Here is a 25,302-nt window from a genome sequence, read left to right on the forward strand (position 1 = left end):
ATATATAGATATATATATATATAGATATATATATATATGTAATTGAAATCGTAGTGAGTTGAAAAATCCAGAACAGTGAAAAACTTCCAGCCTCCACCAGGATTTGACCCGGGCCTTTTTTTATATATATATATATATATATATATATATATATATATATATATATATATATATATATATATATATATATATATATATATATATATATACCATCTGCTTTAAATATATAAATAAATGTTTTAAAATAGTCCATGAGGACGAAGATTTAAAAATGTCAGGAGTAGACATGTAAAATATTAATGTAAGGATGTATGTTAATCATCGTGGTAGCGCCGTAAGCCCCTATATTATGACTGCATCGAAGTTAGAAGTTCGTAACAATTACAAATACACCAAAGTTGCAAAGTTTATAGCCAAACGAGAGTCCGAAAACAGTCTTTTAATAAAGTTTGCTTTTACACTACCCTAGCAGAACGAGCTGCAAGTTATTGAGAAAAAAGAAGATTTTCTTTGTTGGGTTTAAAAGTCGAGTTCGGAGTCCACTGTTTCAGTGAACTGGATCGGTCTCACCGCCAATCCTCACGCAGATCAGCATACAGAAGTACTTAAGATCTGCAGTAGTAATCATCGATCATATCCTGAGGAGGTGGATGAAGAGGAGGAGGATAGTGGCTTCATCTTGGTGACATCTTTAGGTTCTCTGTTAGGTGTCGTCGGTTCATATTCACAGAGGTTCCATACAATGGCAGTTAGTGCTGCTACCATGCTAATCACCCCAAGGAAAATGAAAGATGCGGTATATGTTTGGTAGTAATCGAAGCAGAAACCTGTGGTTTAGATGAATACAAAACAAAGTTCATAAGAGTCATTCGTATCACTTGAAAAGGAAATACATCATAGTGGAGCGTTTCAAGAGATACAATCATAAATACCATCGAATATGTTGAATTTTAACTCTTCATTTGAACGTTTACGAAGCGAGGTTAGATGTTTTTTTTATAGGTTTTTTTTTATATTTTTTTCAAAGGTGCTGGTCTTTCCACATGAGAACTATTTGCAAATCAGGAGTTCCTTTAAATTTGTTTGAAATTAATTACTCAAAAATCACATCAGTGTAGGGGAATTTATAACATTATTAACTATGCAGTGAACAGCTGGATATATGTCGACTCCACCGGTGTTATGTACAGCAGCAAAACTGATAACGCTAATACTAATTTGGGTGTTTTAATTGTACCAATTTGTGCCACAAGAAATTCAAAATTTCGGATTGAAAATTTATATGTCAATGGTGCATTCTGATACATATAATAGACTCCATATTTAGTACGTCCATAATAAGCTTTAAACGGAAGGGTTGTGCTAATAAATACTGAACTTTATTGAATGTGTTTGAAAGAATGGGGAGCGGGATGTGCACCCGTAGCAGTGGTCCCGACAACCATTTTATCCCTACTGACTGTGGAAGGTGTGGCAGGGGCGGATCCAGGATTTTGAGAAAGGGGGGGCCGACATCCCGATGGTAGCACTTTAGTGATCTGCGTCCTGGGGGAGGGGTCTAGGGGGAGGGGCCCCCTCCCCCCTTGGAAATTTTTGGTTAATTGTGAGTGCTTAGATGCAAAATGGTGAAACATTTCGCCAAAAACTAGAAAAACCAGAAACGTTGCAGACATATTTTTGCTCGATAGACACATATTTAAGAACGCTCAACAGTGCATGTACAATGGATACACTATTATTGCGTCGATTCGTTTTTTCTTTTGCGCGAAAATTATGACGCCAGATTCACCCCAAGAAAAAACATAAAACAAGATATGTTCAATGAGATAATTATGATATACTTATTAATGAAATGGGGGTGTAGGCGGTTTTACACTATCTAACGCAACGTAGTCGCCAAGAACCTGAAGTATTTTTAAGGGAGGGCCTGATAATAAGCGGAAACGGATCACCGACCGAAAATATATCGGAATTTGTGGATTATTTCTTGTTTCCTATTCAGGGGCGTAGCGAAGGTTCTTTTGTTGGGGGGGGGGGTGATTTGATTTGCCGACGGATCTGGAAGTGGTGACTGAAATGGGGGAGGGGTCTAAGGGGAGGGGGTGTCCCCCTTCCCTTTTGGAAAATTTTTAGTATTGAAACATCCTTAGATGCAATCTGGTGTATATTTTAAGTCAAATTTGATTTGCCGACGGATCTGGAAGTGGCGACTGAAATGGGGGAGGGGTCTAAGGGGAGGGGGTGTCCCCCTCCCCTTTGGAAAATTTTTAGTTTTGAAACGTCCTTAGATGCAATCTGGTGCATATTTTAAGTCAAATTTGGCACCGTAGAATTTCCATTTCGATATTATTTTTATGGCAGTCGGCAGAAGAAGAATTAATTGGGACCAATTATCGAACTGTGTTTTCTCTTTCACCGATCGTTGAAATAGTGAAACTTCGTGATGAAAATGTTCAGAAAACTTTCCGGTAATGAGAAATAACAACATTCATTGATATACAAGCGAGAAACGTTAAAAATTGTGTACAATTAGTGAGCCGTGTCCTTAAGTTTTCCACGGAGAACGAAGAATGACATCTGCGATGACGTCATTCTGAACAGAGGATAATAACAACACGTTGTCACACGATAGCACGACTCATGGGCTACGGCCTATACGGAAGCCTTTAATTCTATTTCTTTCACTGAGTTGCCGGCGATTCTGGCACTCGTCTAGCTGAGCCTGGCTACAGTAGCTATACTGACGGCCGTGACATTATCAGTTATTTGCCGAGAGGTTTTTAACTTGCAGGCGTCGGGTGATTGGATTGGTGAATGAGTTTATCAGATGAAGAACTGGAAAATCGAAAAAACCGATAAAGAAGCTCCCGTTCTCCTTTTCTCTATTCAGCTTTCCTTCTTTCTTCCCCTTCCGCTCTCTTCACCTTTTCTCCTTTTGCCGACAGACCCAAAATTTGCCGACAGCGACCAAATTATTATATATAATATAATAAATAAAAAATAAAACCAAAATCTCAAAGGTTTACTTGTTAACTCAAGGTTTCATACTAACGAAGAATCAGCTGACTCTCAAGGTTCACACGAAGCTCTTTTAGATGCTCTTATAGCTGCATTATGAGCCCATAAAAACTCGTGCACAGAAAATTGATGCATTTTGAGAACGAGACGCCCAGGCCGAATATAAAATATTCAAAGGCTATACTACTGATGAAGCTCCTATAAAGTTTGAGAGCAGAAACCGGTCTAGTTGGTCATAAGAACCTACACTATAGTCTCTCCTACTATTAACAGTACACTCAATTCACCTAATAGGTGCAATTATGCTTCACCACGAGGAGCATGCTATAAGTTCATGTTCCTTGGGCCCTCCCTTAAAAATACTTCAGGTTCTTGGCGACTACGTTGCGTTAGATAGTGTAAAACCGCCTACACCCCGTTTCATTCAGATAATTATGATATACTTGCTAACTGTGCATTGATTTTCCCTGACAGTAATAGTCAGCACTATAGTACTGAGCCGTATCTAATTAATACGTGATGTCGCGTAGGCCTGGTAATTGCCTTAGTTTCAAATTTGGAATAAAAACGATCGCGTTTCAGGAAAGAACAGCTGGATATATATTAGGCTTTTCTTTCACCAAGTTATGCCTATTAGGAATTTAAAGTACTCCCACATAAAAAAAAACGCAACTGATTTCCAAAAAGGGGGGGGCCGGGGCCGGGTCGGCCCGCCCCTGGATCCGCCCCTGTGTGGGCATGCTCCTGCCCCCCCCCTCCTCACCGTCCACTCTCACTTTGCACACGTCATTGGCACTATGCGTGGTATGTTATCCGAGCAAGCAGTATTCTACATGCAAGGGCGTAGGAGCTGGGGGCGCCAGCCCCCCCCCCCAGTGAAAAATATGGAGGGGCGGAAGTATCATTCCGCCCCCCCCCCCCCGCTTCGCAAGTCAGAAAACCCCTTTTTCATTTCCAAATGAGAAAAAAATCTCATTTGGAGCACCAAATTGCATCTAAGGCCAGGTGAAAATGCAAAATTATATACAAAATGGAGTGGGTGGGTTGAAGTGTGCTATATTGCACCAAATTGCATCTGAGGCCACCTGAAAATGCAAAAAAATTTCCAAACGGGAGGGGGAGCCCCCTCCCCTTAAATCCCTCCCCCAGGCCGGCCATCAGTCTTCAGCCCCCCCCCCCCCACACTCAAAAGTACCTTCCTACGCCACCGTCTACCTGTTTTCGAATAGAAGTCTTAAGGAGTTGAAACAGCTCCCTGATGTAAAGAAGATACATTGCGGATCCTTCTTTTTCGCCATGAGCAACACGTATATCTTTGCCCCAATGCAAAACTTTGTTCCCCGAAATGAGCACGATAAGTCACTTTGGCTGAGAGGGAAACATGTCAAACACGAAAAGGAAAAGTGTAAGTTGGGCCCTGAATTGGAATGGTTGGTCAGGTTTAGGCTAACCCACTATGGGAATTATCATGATCTTATAGATAAAATGATGAACATGATAGGCTATTGGCTTTATGTAGCCTGTTTCTATCTTCTGTGAGAGAATATGTGTTATGTGTATATAATACACTGTCACAGCACGTTCGTGCCTCTGTGTTGCGTTGTATCGAACAACAGCTAAGTTGCTGTGATGTTATAGACCCGCGTCTTTTAATTTCTGTTGAGAATAGGATATTTCTTAGCTGTGAATATATATCTATATATATATCGCCGCATGACTTTGGTGAAGTTGATGGTGTACGCATGACAGTACGTCGAGAAGATAAAGAGCTGAGAAAGTAACTGAAAGGTTGACCAAAGTAATTAAGTTATTATTATTTTGGAAATTCCAGATGACCTCCAGTTTGCCCGACTCAAAGCATAAATTCATGCTTGAAAATTGTTGTTGAGTGACAACATGGAGTCAATAGCCTGTTTTAGCATGATATACCAGTTCAATATTTCACTATGAACTTGATCTTTTACGAAGCACTTTTATGCGTATCAGGTGCGTATCCAGGGGGGGCGTTGGGGGCGCGCGCCCCCCGGGTAAGAAAAAGAGAAGAGAAAAAAAGAGAAGAAAAAAGAGGAAAAAAGAGGGGAAAAAAAGAGGAGAAGGAGAGGAAGGAAGGGAAAAGAAAAAGAAGAAAGAGAGAAAAAGGAGAAAAAGAGGGAGTAAAAGCAAAACGCGAAGACACCGGGAAGAGAAAGAGGAACAGTGACATCATTACAGCGCTGAAGGGTAGCCAGTGACGGATCAATGATTTCGTAAAAGTGTGACTCACCTTACCCCTTACACCGACAACTCCATTTTTTGACGTTTCCATTTTCCTCTCTCACTAATGATCTATATATATACTATATATGGTCTATCATAACGCGTGTGTAGAATTGTGCTATGAAACCAACTGTGGCTGGTCTCGAACTCGACCGTGTCGTCGGGGAACATGACGCATTTTGGGATGGGGGCGACCGCCCGCCCCCCCCCCCCATTCAGCATTTTTTAAATGATATCGCTAAGTAATTTCAAAATAGAAAGTGCTTAGAGGCAACTTACAAGGCCTGGGAAGTGTCATTTCCAGCGATCTGGGAGACATTTTCGGCCAAAATTTGCTTGTACGCTTCGCGCTAACAAATGGTCCTGGGTAGTGCCATTTCCAGCGATCTGGGAGGCATTTTCGGCCAAAATTTTCTTGTACGCTTCGCGCCAACCTATGGTGGCGCTACGCTTAGATAATTTGCCTACAGGCTTCGCCCCTCCCTTGGCAAATTCCTCGCTACGCGCCTGTTCGAATTTGTAACGCAAACAGCAGATATCACATCATATCAGTGAGCATGAAAATGGCGTTCCAGGATGAAAAGCCTCAAAACTGTCCGACTTGCCTGAAAAAATAACCAAAAATTTTCGCTGCGCGAAGCGCGCGTTCAACGTGTTCATGTCAATATCATATAAGCAAGCATCGGTTATTACATCGCATGCCATCATGTACCGTACGGTCCGTTCAAATTGCGCAGTATACCGCGGGATGCTAATGTAAACAACGACATGTCTCATGTAGATGTATAAAAAGCATGGAGGTCCAATTATGTCAAAACTCTCTTTCACATTAGTAATGGCAAATTACGGCCTGCACCCCCGCCGCGCAGTGGCGGAGCGTCCATATGGTCAGGGGGCGGATGCCCCACCTGACGGACTCAAATGGACTGCTGGCGCCTTTTTCAGCTCTTAACCACTTTTTAATTATTCTAGATTATTGACTTTTTTATTGCGCTCTCATCTACTTATTGACATTTGTCACATTTTGTTGGTGTAATTTGGCGATAACACCTTATTCTTCGTTTATCTGCAAATTAGCCAGGCCCGGAAAGGGTCATTTCCTGCGATCTAGGGAGTATCTTTACTCAAAAATTTTCTGTACGCTACGCGCCAACTAGTGGTGGCGCTCCGCTTAGATAGTGTCGAAAGCGCCCCTTCAGACCATTCTCGCCACTCCTGACCAATACCCCTAGCTCCGCCATTGCCGCCGCGCCTCCTACGCCTATGTGTGTAGTGTTCGGTTTCGGAAATATCTGCTATTTTTTCATTTCCTTCAACCAAGTTTTATAATATTGTTATAACAGGTTTTAATATTTGTACACCAATAAATTAACTGTGTCTGAATTTTCGAAAATTTCTGACCAACATTCTACATCACACTTCCCTCTACTCGTTTAATTTTGACCGGTCTGTTAGGGGTTGAAGGAAGTTTTTTCTATATTGGTTGTCCATAGATGAAATTTTGTACAAGATTATGGGTATGTTTTGAAGTGAGTTTATTCACGAGAAATGTGAATTTTCAAATTCTGAACAAATATGGGGCTTAAAACCTTGAAAAGTGGGGCTGACGGGTATTGTGGGCCGCGACGTAGAATCACCTACAAAAGCAAAGACCCACAGGAGATGCGATCAGGTCGAACATGATGTGTGCCGGGTTGACAATCTTCAAAAAGGTTATGGATGGAAAAAAAAAACTATTAGGAAATACTTGGTTCTCAGGCAAAAAGTGTACATCTGGTTGGTCATTTCATGCCCGAGAAGTGCCGTTTCCGGTGATCTGGGGGGTTTCAAAACAAGAAATTTTCTTGTACGCTGCGCGCCAACCGATGGTGGCGCTCCGCTTAGATAGTAATTCGTGCCCCCCGGGTTTGAAAATCCTGGATACGCGCCTGGTATTATAGTATAATAATGACTCAGATCGTGTCTCGAAAAGTTTGGGGTTCATGCAGTGGCGTAGGAAGGTACTTTTGAGTGGGGGGGCTGAAGACTGATGGCCGGCCTGGGGGAGGGGTCTAAGGGGAGGCGGTGCCCCCTCCTTTGGAATTTTTTGCATTTGCAGGTGGCCTCAGATGCAATTTGGTGCAATATAGCACACTTCAACACCCACTCCATTTTGTAAACTTAATTTTGTATTTTCATCTGGCCTTAGATGCAATTTGGTGCTCCAAATGAGATTTTTTTCTCATTTGGAAATGAAAAAGGGGTTTTTTGACTTGCGAACCGGGGGGGGGGGCGGAATGATACTTCCGCCCCTCCACATTTTTCACTGGGGGGGGCTGGCGCCCCCCCCCCCCCCCCAGCCCCCCCCCCCCCCGGTTCCTACGCCCTTGGGTTCATGGACAACTCTGACATCCACAGGGGGTTCGTGGGGGAAATAAAGTTAAGGGAAACCCTGCTCTAGATGCAACAATATTATTGTGAATGTTTTATCTTATCTTTTTATGATACAATATTATGTATGATACTATGTAAATCGTGAATACTATATGCAACGATATTATTCATGGATGTTTTTATATTATATTATTATGATACAATATTATTGTACGATAGCAGCAGGAAACTGCTGATACGGTGATTCTATACGTAGAGCCAAACGTTACATGAATAACAGAAACTACCAGGCAATATGCAAAGCATTTATGGGCACTCGTAAAGCATTTATTTCACCCTCGCGAATTAGAAAGATTGTGATAAATTTAATTCTGTAGTTTCCTACGTCTACGTAGTATAATAACTAAATACAATAAATAAAATTAACAGAGGGAAGAAAGACTCAAATAACCAACATCTCGGAATTTTGGATAAAAAAATATGACTATTTCCTAAACTACTGAAATGTTCTCATTATTTCATATCGGGGTCAATAATAGTCCCACTCGGGAGTACGCAGTTAGTTGTTTGCACTCAAAATGTATTGGTTTGAGAATTGTGTGTATCATTTAGGCCGGCCGATTTTGGTATTTTCATTATAGGCTTATTGACAGATTTAACCAACGATACAATGGTCCGAAGCAACATTAATAAGCTAAGTAAACCCATTTACGGTTTGAAGTTGTCAAATTCATCACCTATATAAGCGGCAAGTAAGGTCGAATATTCATACCAATTTCATTAGACACTTTAAAAATGTGCATTGCACTTTGAGCCCTGCAGCGCAAAGTGCTTATCCGTACCCTTCTGTCTATAGTATGCGGTCCCAACAACCGACTCATTGGTCCCAATAATATTAACCGCGAGTATTTTCTAAGCTATAATGTAAAACCGAAATCATATTCTGCCACAAAATCTCCCCGTGTTCAACTAGTTTAAGTGAACAGATATTATTTGCTCCAGTAAAAGGGACAACAAATTTCTCAAGAATTAACTGCTACTGCCAAACCATCAATATTAAGCAAATTTTCACTATATCTGAATTTAGGAAACACCGTTCAAAAACACCCCTTAGGGCGACATTGGCGATTTAATGTAAGTTTGTCACACTAGACCATTGTTAATGTTATAGTTAGGCTCCAGTATGGGTGCTATTTATAATAATTCCTTTCAAATTATAAATTAATTAAAAATACCAAGGAATTTAATTAACTAAATATTTAATTACACATATACAGACTTAGGGCGATATTTACGGTGAATTTAACTCTTTTACAACACATAGGGCGACATCGAAACGAATAACAATTAGGGCGACATTGGCGATTTAATGTTATTTCGTCACACTGGACCATTGTAAGGACGCTAGTATAGGTACTATTTATAATGACCCCTTTGCAAAATACATATAGCAAGGAGTTTAAATTAATAAATTACACATATAGATGTCGTCCTAAGTGAGTTACATCTTTTCACAACACTTAGGGCGACATAGCAATGAAATAACATTTAGGTCGACATTAGTATGGGTACTATTAACAATAATCTCTTTGCAAAATACACACAGCAAGGAATTTAATTAAACTGATTAACTAGGGACATATATTAAAGTGAATATAACTCTTTCGACAACAATAAGGACGATATAGCCTACAATAGCACTTAGGGCGACATTGGAATGTTTCTATTGAAACATACTTATTGTAATATCATAGTATATTTACTTAACTTACGATCCTAGCAGGATCTTTTTCAGAGGCTGAAGAAGATCTTGATAGGATCGAAACGTCAGGCCAACTTAAATTTACACATTCTCTTACACAGGCTCTTTTAGTGGATAAGCAGTTTGCTAACAGTTTAAGATTTATTTTTATATCTACTTTTAAAGAAATTCATCCCTTTACCCAATTTGTTTTTCAAATTTAGGCAAAAATTATCATATAATGAGTTACTACCTCATGTTCAAGCAAGCTAAATTCGTGTAAACTTCAGTGATGATATCATAGTGTATACTCCATCATCTCAATCAAGTTCATACCTATAGTACATACGAGAAATGATGGCGACTCAAATATGTCTAAACGACCACTTTCAAAAATTTAGCGGCGTATAGACATGCATATATATATATATATATATATATATATATATATATATATATATATATATATATATATATATATATATATATATATATATATATATATATATATATATATATATATATATATATATATATATATATATATATATATATAATATAACAAAATGCCCAATTTTCACATTCAAACCCTACGTGGACGGGGGTGCAGACAACAAAATCACTGTAAAGGCAGTCCAGGATGTCTGCATTGTTAATCATGAAAAATGTTCTTCTCATACCTTCTTACAAGTAACAGTGAGGACGGTAGGCCACCCCCTAATGTGACCATTTAAGTGTTAGTATAAAAAGGGGGGAACCTCTTTTTATCAGGTTCAATCAAAACCATATTAACAAATTAGGTTTCCTTAAAGAAACAAAATGCCAACAAGATTTGCTACTGTACCTTGGACTCTATTTGACTAAGGAAAAACAGGGTGTGCCTAAAGTGATAAGAGTTCGTCTCTGATAAGAGAATGATTCGAAAAACGGGCAACGAAGAGATAGTAGGTGCGCGTAGATTGTTTACGGACCAGACTCCACGCAGTTTTGGGTGGTCTATTCTCCGGGAATAGTTTTCATCAGTGTGCCTCACGTCGTTAGTAATAGTAGACTAATGATCAATTTGTTCAAACGGCCAAATGTGGGTCCCTGTACGTGCCAGGTTACATGCTTAACTCGACCCTGATGTGAGTGAGCAACTATGGAATAACGGCAATATCCACTCTGGAGCAGTGGCGACACTACATTTATTGATCACCTAATCCCCCCCCCCCCCCCCTATAAAACAAAAACGAGTGTATGTTGGTATATGGGCAATATTCATCCTTATCAGTGGCGTTACTAGGCCGGTGCAGGCTCACAGGGCCCGGGCAACGGGGGGGGGGGGCAGTGACAAGTATACACCCATCTGTCGAAGCAGTATTGATATTAACGGTGCAGTCATTAAATCAATAAAATAAGATCATAGATATCCAGATGAGCAATTTCTTAATTCTGTTGTCGGGCCCAGCAAGCAAAGGCGACCAGTCCAGTAACGTCACGTTAGACTACTAAGGCCGCCACTTGGAAATTTGGTATCATTAAATGGGCCCCTCAATAGTATATCTAACATTTTAGGTTGGAAACTCTGCCCAGCCCAGGAGTATAACACCCTCGGTCACAAACCACTGCCCTATACATGAGACTAGAAGTACTGTATATGTGCCTACCCCAGTCGGCACCATCCAATACTTGTGAATATTTTGTTCATATACAATAACTGAATTGCTTTATCAGTAGGTACTGTACATTTGTGTGTGTGGACGTGCGTGGCGGGGGGGGGGGGGGGGGGTGGAACTGCTGGACTGCACTCTTTTTTCTGATAACATACTATTAAAGTGTGAGGGACCAAACAATGCTTTTAACATGCAGTTTTCCCCAAATTTATTATTTACTGGGAGGGGACTGTAATAACTACTGATGAGTAGTATATGTTGTGCCAAGGGTGCAACACAAAACATTCAGCCTTGTGGAATAGGTTCCAGTATCCTATCATAATTCACTAATAATAATTACAGGTCACTACTGGGAACCTGAAGGGAATAAAATGATTTGAATCATGTTACATTAGTGTCATGCAAAAGCAGTTTACCATTGAACCGGCCTGCCTTTCTATTCCCCTCCCCTTTTATCTTCACTTAAAACTACTATATTCTCCTTTTTCTACCAAAGACTTAAAACATTTAAAAAATAAAACAAACTTTTGCACAGTTAAGATATTCTTGGAAATCTATTTTCAAATGCATAACAACGTGAATACAATATTTTTAGTTTTATTAGACGTTTATAGTGTTGTGCTGATCACCAATATATCAATAAGATATGGTATTACATCACAATACCAAAACCAACATAAAGTTTGCTTACAAGGTCTGATTATACAGTATACCAATGACTATTTGAGATCTACTGAATTTGTCACCTTAGGAATCAGAGTGTACTGCATGTGATAGGCCCACAGCAAGAGTATGCTGCAGTTGTAACTAACATTAGTGATAACCTTAAGTACTTAAGCAACATGTTACATTGATTGACCACAAGTGTTACATTCTAAAGTTCTATTCAAAAGGTATGTACTGTATATAAATGATGTGTTGTACAAATTTACAATGGTTGATCCTTTACCATTACTACTGGATGCAATATAGTAAATGTTCTTCTGAAAGTTTTATCCATTATCGTGAGAGGAGGCAGAGGGTAATAAACCAAAGATGAAATTTATATGATCAGAAATCACGGTGAATACATACTGTAATTTTCACTGCTGGAAGCAACGAACCAAAGATTACATTTAAGTTGGTTGCTTGATTTGGGTTTCTTCAAGAAATCCAGAATTATTATCCAAGAACCAAAGATTTATGTTTAAAAGAGTTTGAGATCTACTGTATGTGATGGCAAAATGGAGCATTAGCTCAGTAGTTAACGCCGGTGCCTTCCAATTATAAGGTCCCCGGCTCGAGTCACTCCAAGATTAATGTATGTCGTCCAGTTACAGAGTTGTTGACAATTGACAATTCATACTCATGGACGTTAAATATGAATGTTAGAGACTGACTTCGGTCAGCTTGCGGCTTTGATAAGCCAATGAGGCTTCTTCACAAGTTCTAAAATACATACAAATACATACATAATTAAGAAAATAGTGTATTGCATGTGATACAGTAGCCTACATTTACAGCAATAGTATGCTACGATCATAACTAATATTAGCGATAACTTGTGTTACTTGCAGTACTTAAGTATGCTTTATCAACCTGATCCTGATGGGGCAAAATGTGAACAACGGATTAACTTGTTTCCATTGCCACAAAATTAAAGCCTGCAGTTCCTTACCAAACAGCCTGCCTGCTGCCACCAGTTACTGCAACTTGACTGTGAAGTCGCTGCAACTTCACTGTGGCTTCACTTTTCACATGCTGCGATTTCGCAGGAGAGAGCCTGCCGCAGCTTCACAGGGGAGAGTCCTGATTGATTACATACTGTATCAAAAAAGATTCTCTTGCTCTTTGGCACTTTCCTAGAAGGAAACCACTGGGACGGATTGATATAGCCTCTTATAGGTTATGCTACCTTAAGTAACATGACGTTTTTTAAACTCCAAAATGATACTTTTTGTAGTCGTCACAATATAAAAAACACCAGAAGTATGCCATCATCAATTTAGGTCTGTAAAGATGTATTTCAGAGATTTCACTATGCACAATGTGTAATACAGGTATTAGCCCTGCTGTGTAGCAGTAACCAGGTCTAGATCTGCAACAACGCTTCCAGTGTGGGTGCATTTAGGATTCTTCCAGATTTTACTGGTATCTCTGATCACAGTAGATTTGGTCTGGCTTATCCTACCTGCAACATCATTGTCCTGAGAAGGGTTAAGCGGGACAGGCTTTTTCATCCCTGCCTCTGAAAAGTGATGAAAAGTACTTTTATTTAGTTCAGCCGAGACCTCTCAAGCTGACCTTTATGACATATCCCACTGTATTCCAGGTCTGTCGAGAACATGTTAGCCTCATATTGTTAATCAGCATCAGAATATTTCTTTCTGCTGTCAGGGTTGTATTAGGTTGCGTTGTTACCTCATTTAGCCAGTGGATTCCATTGTCACATCCCACACCCACCCAAAGTACTGCGCATGTGGACTTCAACTTTCCCCGAAATTTGCAAAACAACAGAGAATTTAGTACATAGAGTAGGCCTAAATGCCTTGATGCACATATATGCAGGAACTGGATAAGGCATTCTGTACCTTGGTGGATTATGAGACTAAATAAATTCTCTGTGTAAGGTATTAACATGTTGCAGCCACTCCACTTAGCATATATTGACCATCCTCGTACAACATCATCTGCAACAGCTGGTTTAAGCTTAGTCTAGGTGACAGTGACATACAGTGAGTAGCCATTACTAGAGAGACCCAATGTACGGAAAGTGGAGAAGAGAATGGCAGTGATGAGGATGGCAGTGATGATATCTGTCAAGTGAAAGTACCCTGGACAGGGAGTGGTGTATTTTGTGTTTCAACAAAACTGGAAAGTATGTAAATACTAAACTTGTATATATGTGCAGTATGTCTCTGAAGAATTATTGGATGGGAGCAATGCAGTTATACAGAATTAGAAATTAAATGGAGTTTAAAGGTAAAGGGTAAGATTTAGAAGAATATATCACCTATATATCACATTCAGCACTGGATGTATCGTTTCTTTCTTAAGCTCAATCCCAACAAAACTGAAATCATGTTACTTGGCAATAAATCTATTTTTAAAAAGATTGTAATTCGTGGGGTTAATCTGCCTGATGGACACTCAATTCGCTTCGTTAATGTCGTCAAAACCTCGGTGTTCATGTTGACCAAAATCTAGCTTTTCAGTACTCAGGTCATTTCAACAATCTCTTATTGCTTTACTATGATCCGTTATATTTCTAAAGTCAAATATTTTATTTCCCCGTGACCTTGTGAGAAATCTTCTAATTTCCTTTGTTATAAATAGAATTGACATGTGTAACTCTCTTTATTATGGTATTAACTCTAATCTTATTGCGAAACTTCAGTCTCTCTAGAATAGCGCAGCAAGGATTATTTATGGTCGCAGCAGGCGCGAAGGGGTATCTGACATTTTTAATGTATTACACTGACTCCCAGTCAAAGATCGGATTTACTTTAGATCTTATTTGTCCATAATTGTATTCACAATGCTGCACCTGATTACTTGAGAGAACGTATTGTTGTTTCTCGTCCTGACAAGTTACTCCTTGTTATCCTGAGTGTCCACACAAATTATAGCACCAGGACTTGTGCTTTCAGACTCAGTGGTCCAAAGCTTTGGAATGCGCCTCCTACAAACATTCGCCTTATTGTAGGCCATGACCCCTTCAAACGCCACTTAACACATATGTTCTTCACAAATAGTCTGCAACTTTACAATAAGATTGATATGGTCTAAAAAAAGTTTGTGTTCTAGCCCATCTGCACAAGTCTGTGTCGTTGTGGCACTGCGGATAGAAGCTGGGCTTTATAAATGCTATTTATCTCAGTATCTATCGATCTTGTACGTGACACTGGCTTCATCAAGGGTTACAGTATTAAAAAGGACAGTTTACTGTGCTTTAGAGGCACAGTCACGGATATGCACTGTAACTGCAACTGATATGTTTATAGTCACTGCCACAGCACTGCGTGGATGAGGAACCCATATATAGCAGGTTTAAAACCTGGCTACCAATCATGCAGTGAGAGCTATGATTAAGTTGTGCAGGTAGATGTCTGGTTCAATCTCCGTGTATTACATTTTTAACTGTTCTGCACCTAGTATATGTGTCCTAGAAGTTCAAATTTCAAATTGTAGAACTTCCACATCTGAAATGTTTACCTTTGTTTACCTTGGTGTTATGTTGCATGTACCAGTATACCATTAGACTAGCCAAGCCCTACGTATGCTATAATGTTTTGTTCCCGGGAACCGACATTACAACTGGCAACGAGGATGGGATAAAATATAGGACGTAAAAAGGAGTTTCAACCGGGGTCAAAATGGAACTGTCTAAACATTCATTGTCTAAACATTAAACATGGGATTCATAATGATGGGATGGAGTTCATAATAATTGGAACGCAGGGAAGCTTTGACCAGACAGCAAAAATGTTTAGGCCAGTGTGTTGTTACAGGGATATGGAACAATGACGCACTTAAAGGGAGTGAAGACTCACGCACAAAGAAAAAGTCTAATGCCGGTAATCTGACCTAGTTTCGAATGATGTGTAACATAAGTGTTAGACACCACAATCGATCCCAGCAAATACACCCACAGCTTGCTACCGTCGGTAATTAGACACTAGTGTACAGTCAATACATGCAGCTACGGTCAATACCCACAACACAGTGTACATAGCAGCAATTGACATCTCAGGTCCAGTATAAATATAACAAGGTATCACGTTTCATTACTGTCTGAATTTTGTAGCGACAAGAAAAAAACTTTACTTGCAAGCAACTTTTTCTGAGGGCGGCATGCGGTTTGGGGCGAGTCTTCAATGCCTATAAGGATTTGATTAACGAAGTCTATTAACGAAATATCCAAATCACTCAACTGCATACGTTTTTCATATGTGTAGTTCCTCAGAAATGTAATAATCTCAAAATATATATATTTTTTCTTTGCCAACGCAACATACAATTGAGCAGAATTTGACCACAAAATGTCTGCCGTGTCAAGTTCTTTCATATCCCTAAATTGACACATTCGTCAATAAGCTAACTGTAGTGTATAGGCTACATCCATTGACTTTGGATGCTGTTTTCTATGCTGAGCCTCTAAGCTTAGACATGTCAGGTCCCAGAGAGTAGTGGTACCATACTGAGATAATTTTGGTTATTTTTAGGGAGTAAGATTTCCAAATGCCAAAAACAATGTGCAAAACTTGGGAGAGGGTGTTAAAAGCTTTAAAAAAGACAACTTAATCAGCATATACCAGAAATGGACTAAAGCTCATCAATTATGTAACTCTGCTTGGCTGAAAAAGTTAGGTTGCCTGCTATATCGTTGCTAGTAATATTTGACGTTGCGTCAATTATGAAGCCTTTACTATACTACTAATTAAATATAGGCCTTGGTAGCCTACCTGGAAGTTGCTTCAATTAAAGGGTTCAAGAAAAACAATTTTTGCATGGGCAAACAATTTGAACAGTAACAATAACCCTTTTGCCCTACATTTAGTTTAAATAAGATAGGCTTAACGTTAGGCCTAGGCCTAATTTTTTTCATTACTCTTAAAACTAGTCTAATTATTCTAGCCTAACGTACTTAGGGGCACAGCTATACATAATAGCCTAACTAAGGATAGTTTGTGCTTCGAAAATAATGAGCCTAGACCACTATTGTCATTTAATGAACTACATAAATATGTAACTTACCGTTCACCCGCGCCTTCTGACTCGCACAAACTGCGGATTTGCGAAAATATATATATATTCAAAGTATCTCTTTCGAGATCCGGCTTTAGGGATCAAAAATGATTTCGAGTTGGTTAGAATCATGTTTGATCTGCAAATATGTCACCAAAACAGAACTAGTATTGCTCGATACAGGTGACAAACGCCAACAGTGGAATTACGACCTTCCTTGCCGGTTCGAACCTCTGGACATACAATCAGCGTCCATAGCATAGTGGTTAGGGTGTCCGCATATGAAGCGAGAGGCCCGGGTTCGAATCCCGGTGGAGGCTGGAAGTAGTTTTCACTGTTCTGGATTTTCCAACTCACTACGATATCAATTATTTATATATATATATATATATATATATATATATATATATATATATGTATGTATATATATATATATATATATGGATCGATAGATGGAACGATAGATGGATGGATCGATATATATATATATATATATATATATAGATATAGATATACAGATATATATATATATATATATATATATATATAGAGATATATATTGTAGGATGTCATCCGATCGCAAATATCACGGTTGAGAAGATTGTTCACTACTGTAAAATATATTAGACAGCATATATAGTTCAGAACACCCACTTAGAATAGGGGCCGACATTAATTATAAATTGTTACATACCAGTATATCGTGGTCACCACGTGTGCTATATTATACATGCATCGTCAAATACAGTGGCGGATCGGCCAGGATTTCTCAGGAGACATGGGGGTCGGGACACGAGCATCAATAGCTACCGAAATTATACCGTATCATTATTAGTGACGAAATAGAAGAAAGAAATGATGGGCCCTTTGGGTCCCCTTCCTTGATCCGACCCCGAAGTAAACGTTGACCTTTAATTAAGACTCACCAGCCAAAAATGTTCCGGATTCCATACCGACAGCATACACAATGAAATGAATAGCAATCGCGACAGGAATATCTTCTTTAGATAGGTTGAGAGGTATGAAACCAGGTAAGACACCGTCAGTGAACCCTAACGTTATACCAGATATGCTTGAGAAAAGTAACAAGTTTGGAAGGGAATGTGAGAAGGCTATACCAACAAAGGCTAAGCATTGGACCAAGTTAGGTAAGAGGAAGTTGAAGCTCTTGCTGGTATTTTCCATAGCAAAGAATACCGTAGATCCAAGACGACCGACTATACCGCCTAATCCTCCTGCCGTAGATAGAATGACAGCTGCCGATTTGTCGTGTCCTCGGCTTTGGGCAACCGGAATAAGGAATAAGGCCCACGAGAAGTAACACGCAAAATGGCAACACACGATTATTAATAAACAACGTTGGCTCTGTCGTCCTGTGACTATTCTCTTAAATTTAGCGGCGATTTCCCTTATTGTAAAGTCTAAAATGTTTGTATTTTCCCTCCATTGATTATCATCCTGCCTGACGTCACCTTTCTTGTCTATAGGGCTGATCATAACACCTGCGACCACGTAATGCCAACAAAAGGCTCCAAACAAAATTAGAGCACCCTGTAGACCGAAGTGATCCCATAAGTAGGTAAACCAAAGTGGCACTACACAGATTCCAATGAAGATGAACTGGGAGGTAATGGATTGGACAAGCCCAAATCTGTTTCCATACACACGATGCAAATACAAGTAAGTAGGATAAGAGATACAACCACAACCAAACCCTGAGAACAAAAAAAAAAGAAGACAACATAAACTTATCGTTTCCAAACTTGAAATCATGAAATCATGATACTTGATGTAATGGTATTCGGAATATATACATGTAAACAATTCTTCTTTCCTTCGAGAGACTTTCTGAGGATGTCGACGCGACGCAAATGCACTTAGCAAAGATGCATGGACGAGATTTAAATGGTAGGCCTATATATATATATATACGAATATTTCTATGTATCGTATTAAACTCTACGCGACTAACATGCGAAATCAAGTGATAGGGCCTATAGTTTAAAGGTAGTCAGTATAAGCCCCAAATTATAGCACGCTATAATTGCTAGAACTTTTCAAAAAGTACTTTCCTTGAGGTCTTTACTCTCCAAATTGTTCTCAGACATGTTTTAGGAACATGCAAGATGACTGAATGTCCCTGTGAGGGAAATTTCCTCGAAGGTTGTAATAAAAACAGTCTAAGAATTTGACCAAAGGTGACCATATTTGAATATCTAGCATATTTGGGGCCAATACAGCATACCTTTTCATAAATGACTGCAGGTACAAAAATGTAGTATCGTGCCAATCAAACAGAATAATTTATCTGTAACCTGGGTGGCAATCGATGAATTTCGATGTTGCCGCATCGTTTTATGACAAATAAGACACTACGAGGAATTATATGAAGCGTACGCTTATCAAGTCAAAGCTGACTCGGTTTAGATCAAACTTGGTTTCGCTTCGTAATTTAAATGTGGAATATTGAATGTCTAACCCCAGAACAGTTATATAATTTATTCGAGATGATCCAAAGTATGTTATTCCAACACCTGGCGTGGTACACATTGGCTTTGCATTGGCATTATCTTGCGTCCCCCTTCACCACCCCCCCCCCCGATGAAAATGCCTGGTTACGCACGCCACAGCCTGTAGTGTAAATACTCTAGAATAACGGTGACCGGAGATCAACAGTGACCGTTAAATTAGGTGACCATCGACTTCGTAGCGGGAACTTTACACTGTCATGGTGTGCGTAGTGCTGTATATAATGTGTAGCTAACTACAGTGCTACAGCGTGTGATTGCGTGACCGTCACGCATTCGAATTTGCACACCCCGTCTCATTTGCTTCTTTTGAGACACAGTACGTTTTCCTTGACTACCTAACTCGTATAACATCAAAGCAACTCGTACCAACAAAGCTAATACTACAGTCAATACGTGACGTAACAATGACGGTCTTTATTAATTGATGCTTGTTAAGCAAATATTTTTTTCGAACAACGATATATTAATATCCGTAAAAAATTAGACAGTTTCAGATAATGTCTCTATTTTTACAGATTCATTACCTGCCCACGGTAATTAGCTTACATAACACAGAAATGTATACATTTCTGTGGAACATAACGGATCAATGTATAGAAAAATATCACACAACTATACTATCTGGTCGCATATTCCCCATTCTATGTTAGCTTCAAGGAAAAGTTTAGTTTTATTCAAATGTTGCAAATATTTTTGCAGCGCGCGGTCCTCAGACTATGGAGCACAAAGCAAATATCCGGGCACCACCCCAAAGTGGGTTGCGAAATATTTCGGCGCATGGGTCGCTGTATTTTCCTAAACGTCGGAAAATTTATTTATCTACATTGTTTTTTATCTGCAGAGCTTGCCGGCGGCGATCGATCAAGATTTTACCATAAAGAAGCGTTCATGTAGGCTCAAACTTTGAACTTCGATTCTGAGGGGTGTAGAGGGACTCGGGTGGAAGCTCGAATCTGGTGGGTTGTGGTCCAGTCCTCATGGAATATTCTGGGTTGTGGGCCTAACTGTTGGCGGCCCGCTGGTTTAGCAGACTAAAATTAGTCCATACATGTATCCATAACCTAACATAATTAAATGTACGCGGACTCGTCCTCGTGGATTTGTATACTCGTATTCTTACTTGGGCATGAATTTAGGAAGATATTGTCAGATAAACAGCGCAAGTATAAGGTACCCATATAGTGGTCTTTAGAGCCTTCTGCATGGACTCCTACTTACATTCAAAATGGAATTTTGCTTGTAATCGTATCCATATTGTCGCAGACGAATTCGGCCAAAAACAAATACTCTGATTTTTTTAGATAGCTTACATTTTGTGACACCCGCACGCAACGTCGCATCTATTGCAACATTTAAATTTGAACTGAACAAATGAAGTTAAAATGATGGAAATCTTAAGCTTCATTTTAAACCAATAAGCCCTATTACCTAAGCAAAACTTCTCAAAGAGGAATGGAACACCCCTCCCTTTTTCATCCCTCCCTTTGGCACCGATCAGGACCGACATCAGTCGACTTTCGGCCCCTTCACCCCCCCCCCCCCCAAGAAAAAGAGAAAAGAAAATAGAAAGAGGCAGTCCGAGCTTTAATTCGACTTATCTAAACGTCATCAAAACGTAATAACCTGATGCGATCAAACGTGATCAGGAGTCAGTGTTATATGTACAATTCCTATACGGATTACAATGAAATGGATAACTGTAGTAAACGTCAGCAAGTCCGTGCCCATGCAAGCGCAGTGTCACATATGACGAGTTACTGTCAAACATCACGAAATGCTTCAAACGGTATAGGTATAAACCTACGGACATACTTTGACGTTGTCCTGGTACGGGCTGAATGCGACATTAATCAAATTCTTGAAAATTAATTATTAATCCTTACAATAATTCCGCTATGAGTTTTATCTTACCGGAAATAGCGCAAAATATGATGAACCAGTATAGATGTTCATTTAAAATAGCTTGTCCGATGTAACCAAGGCCAAAGAGAAATCCACCAAAAATTGCTATAGGTCGACATCCAAATCTTGCTGTGAGAACAGATATAACAGGACCTGCAATGATCAAGCGTATATATATATATACATTGGCAACTGGCTTTTGTATGTTTTTTCGTCTTTCTTCCCCTTCCTCTTCCTCTTTTATGCCCTTTTCTACTTGATGGTGGGGGGGGGGGTGTCTGCACCCTGCATAAAATGTATAAGAGACCATGCCCATCCCCAGCTTCACTCATAACTGCAGCAAATTGGCAAGGAAGAATTTTCAAGGCAAACGTTGGCGCTTTTCAACATGAATTGCTAACAAAATTAGATTGAAATATATTGAGGATGTTAACTGGAGTATCGACAAATCTATCAATAATTATAATCACTGGGCAGTTAATTCTACGACGCTTAAGCGACCACCAATGTGGGAGAAGCCCGCAAGGAATTAGGGATTACAACTGTCACGTGGATGGCTTCTTATTAAACATTTTAACTCAAATTTAGAATCTTTTCAGTTTAGAAAGTCATTTCAGATGGGAAAACCGTAGCTTGCTCTTGGATGAAAACCCACCTTAATATATGACCCGGCCGCGTATCGAACCCGGATCCCGGAACTCTCCCACAGCACCGGTATTAAAAATTAAAAGCATGTTTGAAATTTCTTCATAAATAGTTCTTGATATCCTCCATAATTACACATCATGGACAGACTGAGGACGTGAAGATTTAACATGGTATCGTACCACGGTTAATTGCTCCAAGGGCTTAAATACTAAATTCTTCAGTTTTTCAAAGGCCGCTTGAACATAGAATGAAGTTTTCCATGACGTGTCCTGCCCATCATCGTGATGGAAGCATGCGTCTGATGGATATTTTCATCTCGACCAAAGCAATAAGAAAAGTACACCATCATTAGTATGTGATCATTTACCACGTGACAATAGTATACTGAGATTGTTTAGACCACCGTCAAGATTGAATGGATGGAAAACTTACATGGAAGGACAAGGAGATGGAGGTGTATAGAAAAGTATAAATAATAGTAAGAATAAATAATTTATCATGTTCATGAAAATTCAGGCAAAATATACTGTTGTACACAAATCACATAATATACTGGTATACTTACCTGCTAAATAGCCAACACTCTGTTGTAGGGCTAAAACCGACCCAATGACACTGTGTGGAATGTCAAGTTTGTTAACAATGTACTCTGTTAAAACACCGTACGTTTTCATGGATCCACCGGTAATGAAGGCATATATACACCGAGCAACGGTTGCAGTAAAATAATCCCTTCGCACACCTAACATTTCTCCCAGCTCCTCGCATAGAGTTCACGTCTAAAAGTAGAAAATATCTATCAACCGTCGAATGTGACAAGTAGCTGCCTCTCTAATTTATCTAAGGTCTACTGGTATAAGCATCAGGATGCTGCAGCTTTGAACTTTTCCCTCTCAGGGTAGATAATAACATGTAAATCAGTTGCGCCCACCAAAATAAGCTCCACCTAGTGGATAAAAGCGATACGGAAGCTTCGTATGGACTTTGATATAATGAAAATTTTAATTGGTGTTTTTTCTACAAAAAGGAAAAGACTCTGTAAAAGGATGTATTTATTCCAGAGTCTGTTGAAAACACTTTGTATCAATTCAGACACATTTATGGACAATCAGGATGTTTTTTGAGGTTAAAACTCAGCTCCACCTCGGGGTAGTTCACTAACGCGATGGATTGTGGATTTCTTAAATCGATTTTTGACCAAATGTTATACCTTTTTACAAAAAAATAGAGATAACTTATGACTCTAATGGACCTGTTTATTTATTGTAGACAATGTATTAATTTCAACCACATTAATGAGCTCCCCTCAGCTGGAGAAAAGGCGGGGTCTTATAGAAAACAGGCGGAGCCACAGATCACCCTCAGGTGGGGAAATAACCAAAATACATAAGCGTCAACCCCGTGCAAGATATGAATAATTTAGTGCACTGAGCTAGAGCTAGCGCTGCAACTCCTGATCGGTATAAGTTCTCTATGTTTGTCGGATTACGGTATCTTTGAAAAGCCGTAATTTCAGTTCATTCTAGTGGCCAACGCTCAGCGAGTTCGAAATCGATAGACGAATGTCATTGTTTAGTTAATGTTAAATTTACTCTGCTGTGCTCCTCTAAATCCCTTACGACTACCCAGGAAATATTATCTGAAGTTTTAAGACTGAGATGGTACCGGTAGATGTTTACTCTCCAGTTTCTCTGTAGTTTCAGTTTCTCTCCTGTGTCGGCAGAGGTCACCTGGACATTCTCACCTTCACTTATGATTGTTGTTGTTATTTATAATAATATTTTGGAGACTTTACTTTTATTCCACAAATGGTATTGCATTATAAAATATCCCATAATAATAAAAAAGGGTTTTTCACGCGAACTCGGCCAGTGTTTTCCCCTTCAGCTAAAGGAGAATTTAGTCTGATCCGATTCAGTGATGTAGGAGTGTTCAGGGTCAGAAGTAATATGGGGGGGGTGAGGTTTTCCAGAAGAGATTTGGTTATGAAGATTCTACCATGGCCCAAATAAAACATTTTGACTTCTTTCTATCTTTTTTCTTTTTATTGAAAAAAAAAATCACAAACATTTCATTACCTCAAACTCTTCAAATGGACTGAAACTCCATCTCACTTGATTCATTTATGACTCAACAATATCAGTAAAAGTTTATTTAGACCGTCGAGATTGAACGCATAATGAGTTTTAAAAATTCCAGAGTTATCACATACGGGTACACCACATTGATGGAGTGTCGCACACTAGAAGTAATAGTATTCTAATATATCACAAAATCAAACTAGCAGTAAAACTGCTCCATACCGAGGCAGGGCAAGTATATACATACTCATACACACAGTAGCTAAAGCTGCTACTCAAAGAGTTTCACCCATGTACTTGTATAATATCAATCATCAGAAAGCTGAACTATAATGTTATGTCCTATTATTTATTTTTAAAACTGTTGGGTGGCTTGGGCTCGTTGCCATGGCCAACCATAAATAATAAATCATAGGACATTGTAAATCAGTTGCCTGATGATCGCCAATATACAAGTACATGCGTGAAACTCGGGAGTAGCAGCTTTGGTTACGCCGTGTATTAGTATATATACGTATAAATATAAAGAATGTGTTGCAAGTGGCATAACAGATATCTATTTAATTATTTAATACCAACCCACTTTGTCCGACAGTGTGGCAAAATGCTTGATTTGGTGGCGGGGCTACAACCTTTTCCCCACCTCTAATGCCAGTCGGAAAAATACATTCAGTTGGTGTTTTTTTGGTTTACAATTCAAGTCTATTTATTAGCGAAACCCTTGCATTTAAATCATATGTATAGTCAACATATACCTCAAACTGCATAACTTTGACATCCTTACTTTCATTTTGTCCGCTTCAACGAAAAAACAGGGCCACACCACTACATTTTAAACCCTAATACATCTATGGCCCTTTCATAAAGGCCCATGCCTACACCATCTAAATCAGTCAGGGCATTCAGGTTTTGGCCCATTCCCACCGTTTCATTTCATTGAATCATAGTAACCTATGATATATATGATGTACATGTGTCAGACGATTAATAACTTCATCATTCCTTTGCATAATCTATGGACTGCTGCTATGGCATACTATAGGACTGCTGCTATGGTGTGCTATAGGTCTGCTGCTATGGCATGCTAAAGGACTGCTGTTATGGCATGCTATAGAACTGCGGTTATGCAGTGCTATAGGACTGCTGCTATGGCATACTATAGGACTGCTGCTATGGTGTGCTATAGGACTGCTGCTATGCTGTGCTATAGGTCTGCTACTATGGCATGCTATAGGACTGCGGTTATGCAGTGCTATTGGACTGCTGCTATGGTGTGCTATAGGACTGCTGCTATGCTGTGCTATAGGCTGCTGCTATGCTGTGCTATAGGTCTGCTGCTATGGCATGCTATAGGACTGCAGTTATGCAGT

The 25,302-nt window shown here is 39.4% G+C and overlaps 1 protein-coding gene and 1 non-coding gene across 2 annotated transcripts; one reads left to right on the forward strand and one right to left on the reverse strand.

Moving 5' to 3' along the window:
* Nucleotides 1-185: 185 nt before the first annotated feature.
* On the reverse strand, nt 186-25,247 carry LOC139966394 (monocarboxylate transporter 7-like). Its single transcript, XM_071969339.1, has 4 exons — nt 22,417-25,247; nt 21,213-21,356; nt 17,697-18,485; nt 186-827 (listed from the first exon to the last, which is right to left on the reverse strand). Exons 1-4 carry the CDS (start codon nt 22,598-22,600, stop codon nt 625-627), a joined length of 1,320 nt encoding a protein of 439 aa, XP_071825440.1. The 5' UTR covers nt 22,601-25,247; the 3' UTR covers nt 186-624.
* Nucleotides 17,019-17,090, forward strand: Trnah-aug (transfer RNA histidin (anticodon AUG)). Its single transcript has one exon. It is a non-coding gene; the product is annotated as a tRNA-His (tRNA).
* Nucleotides 25,248-25,302: the final 55 nt, after the last annotated feature.

Source organism: Apostichopus japonicus, chromosome 4 (genome assembly GCF_037975245.1).
Source record: "Apostichopus japonicus isolate 1M-3 chromosome 4, ASM3797524v1, whole genome shotgun sequence".
NCBI lineage: Eukaryota > Metazoa > Echinodermata > Holothuroidea > Aspidochirotida > Stichopodidae > Apostichopus > Apostichopus japonicus.

What these genes read in the sequence shown, in the direction of transcription:
- LOC139966394 (XM_071969339.1), bottom strand. Translation starts at nt 22,600, where the DNA reads ATGTTAGGTGTGCGAAGGGATTATTTTACTGCAACCGTTGCTCGGTGT. An exon ending in GAGTGTTGGCTATTTAGCAG is followed by an intron (nt 21,357 to 22,416) that starts GTAAGTATACCA and finishes TGATCATTGCAG; the next exon opens with GTCCTGTTATATCTGTTCTC. An exon ending in CATATTTTGCGCTATTTCCG is followed by an intron (nt 18,486 to 21,212) that starts GTAAGATAAAAC and finishes TTTTGTTCTCAG; the next exon opens with GGTTTGGTTGTGGTTGTATC.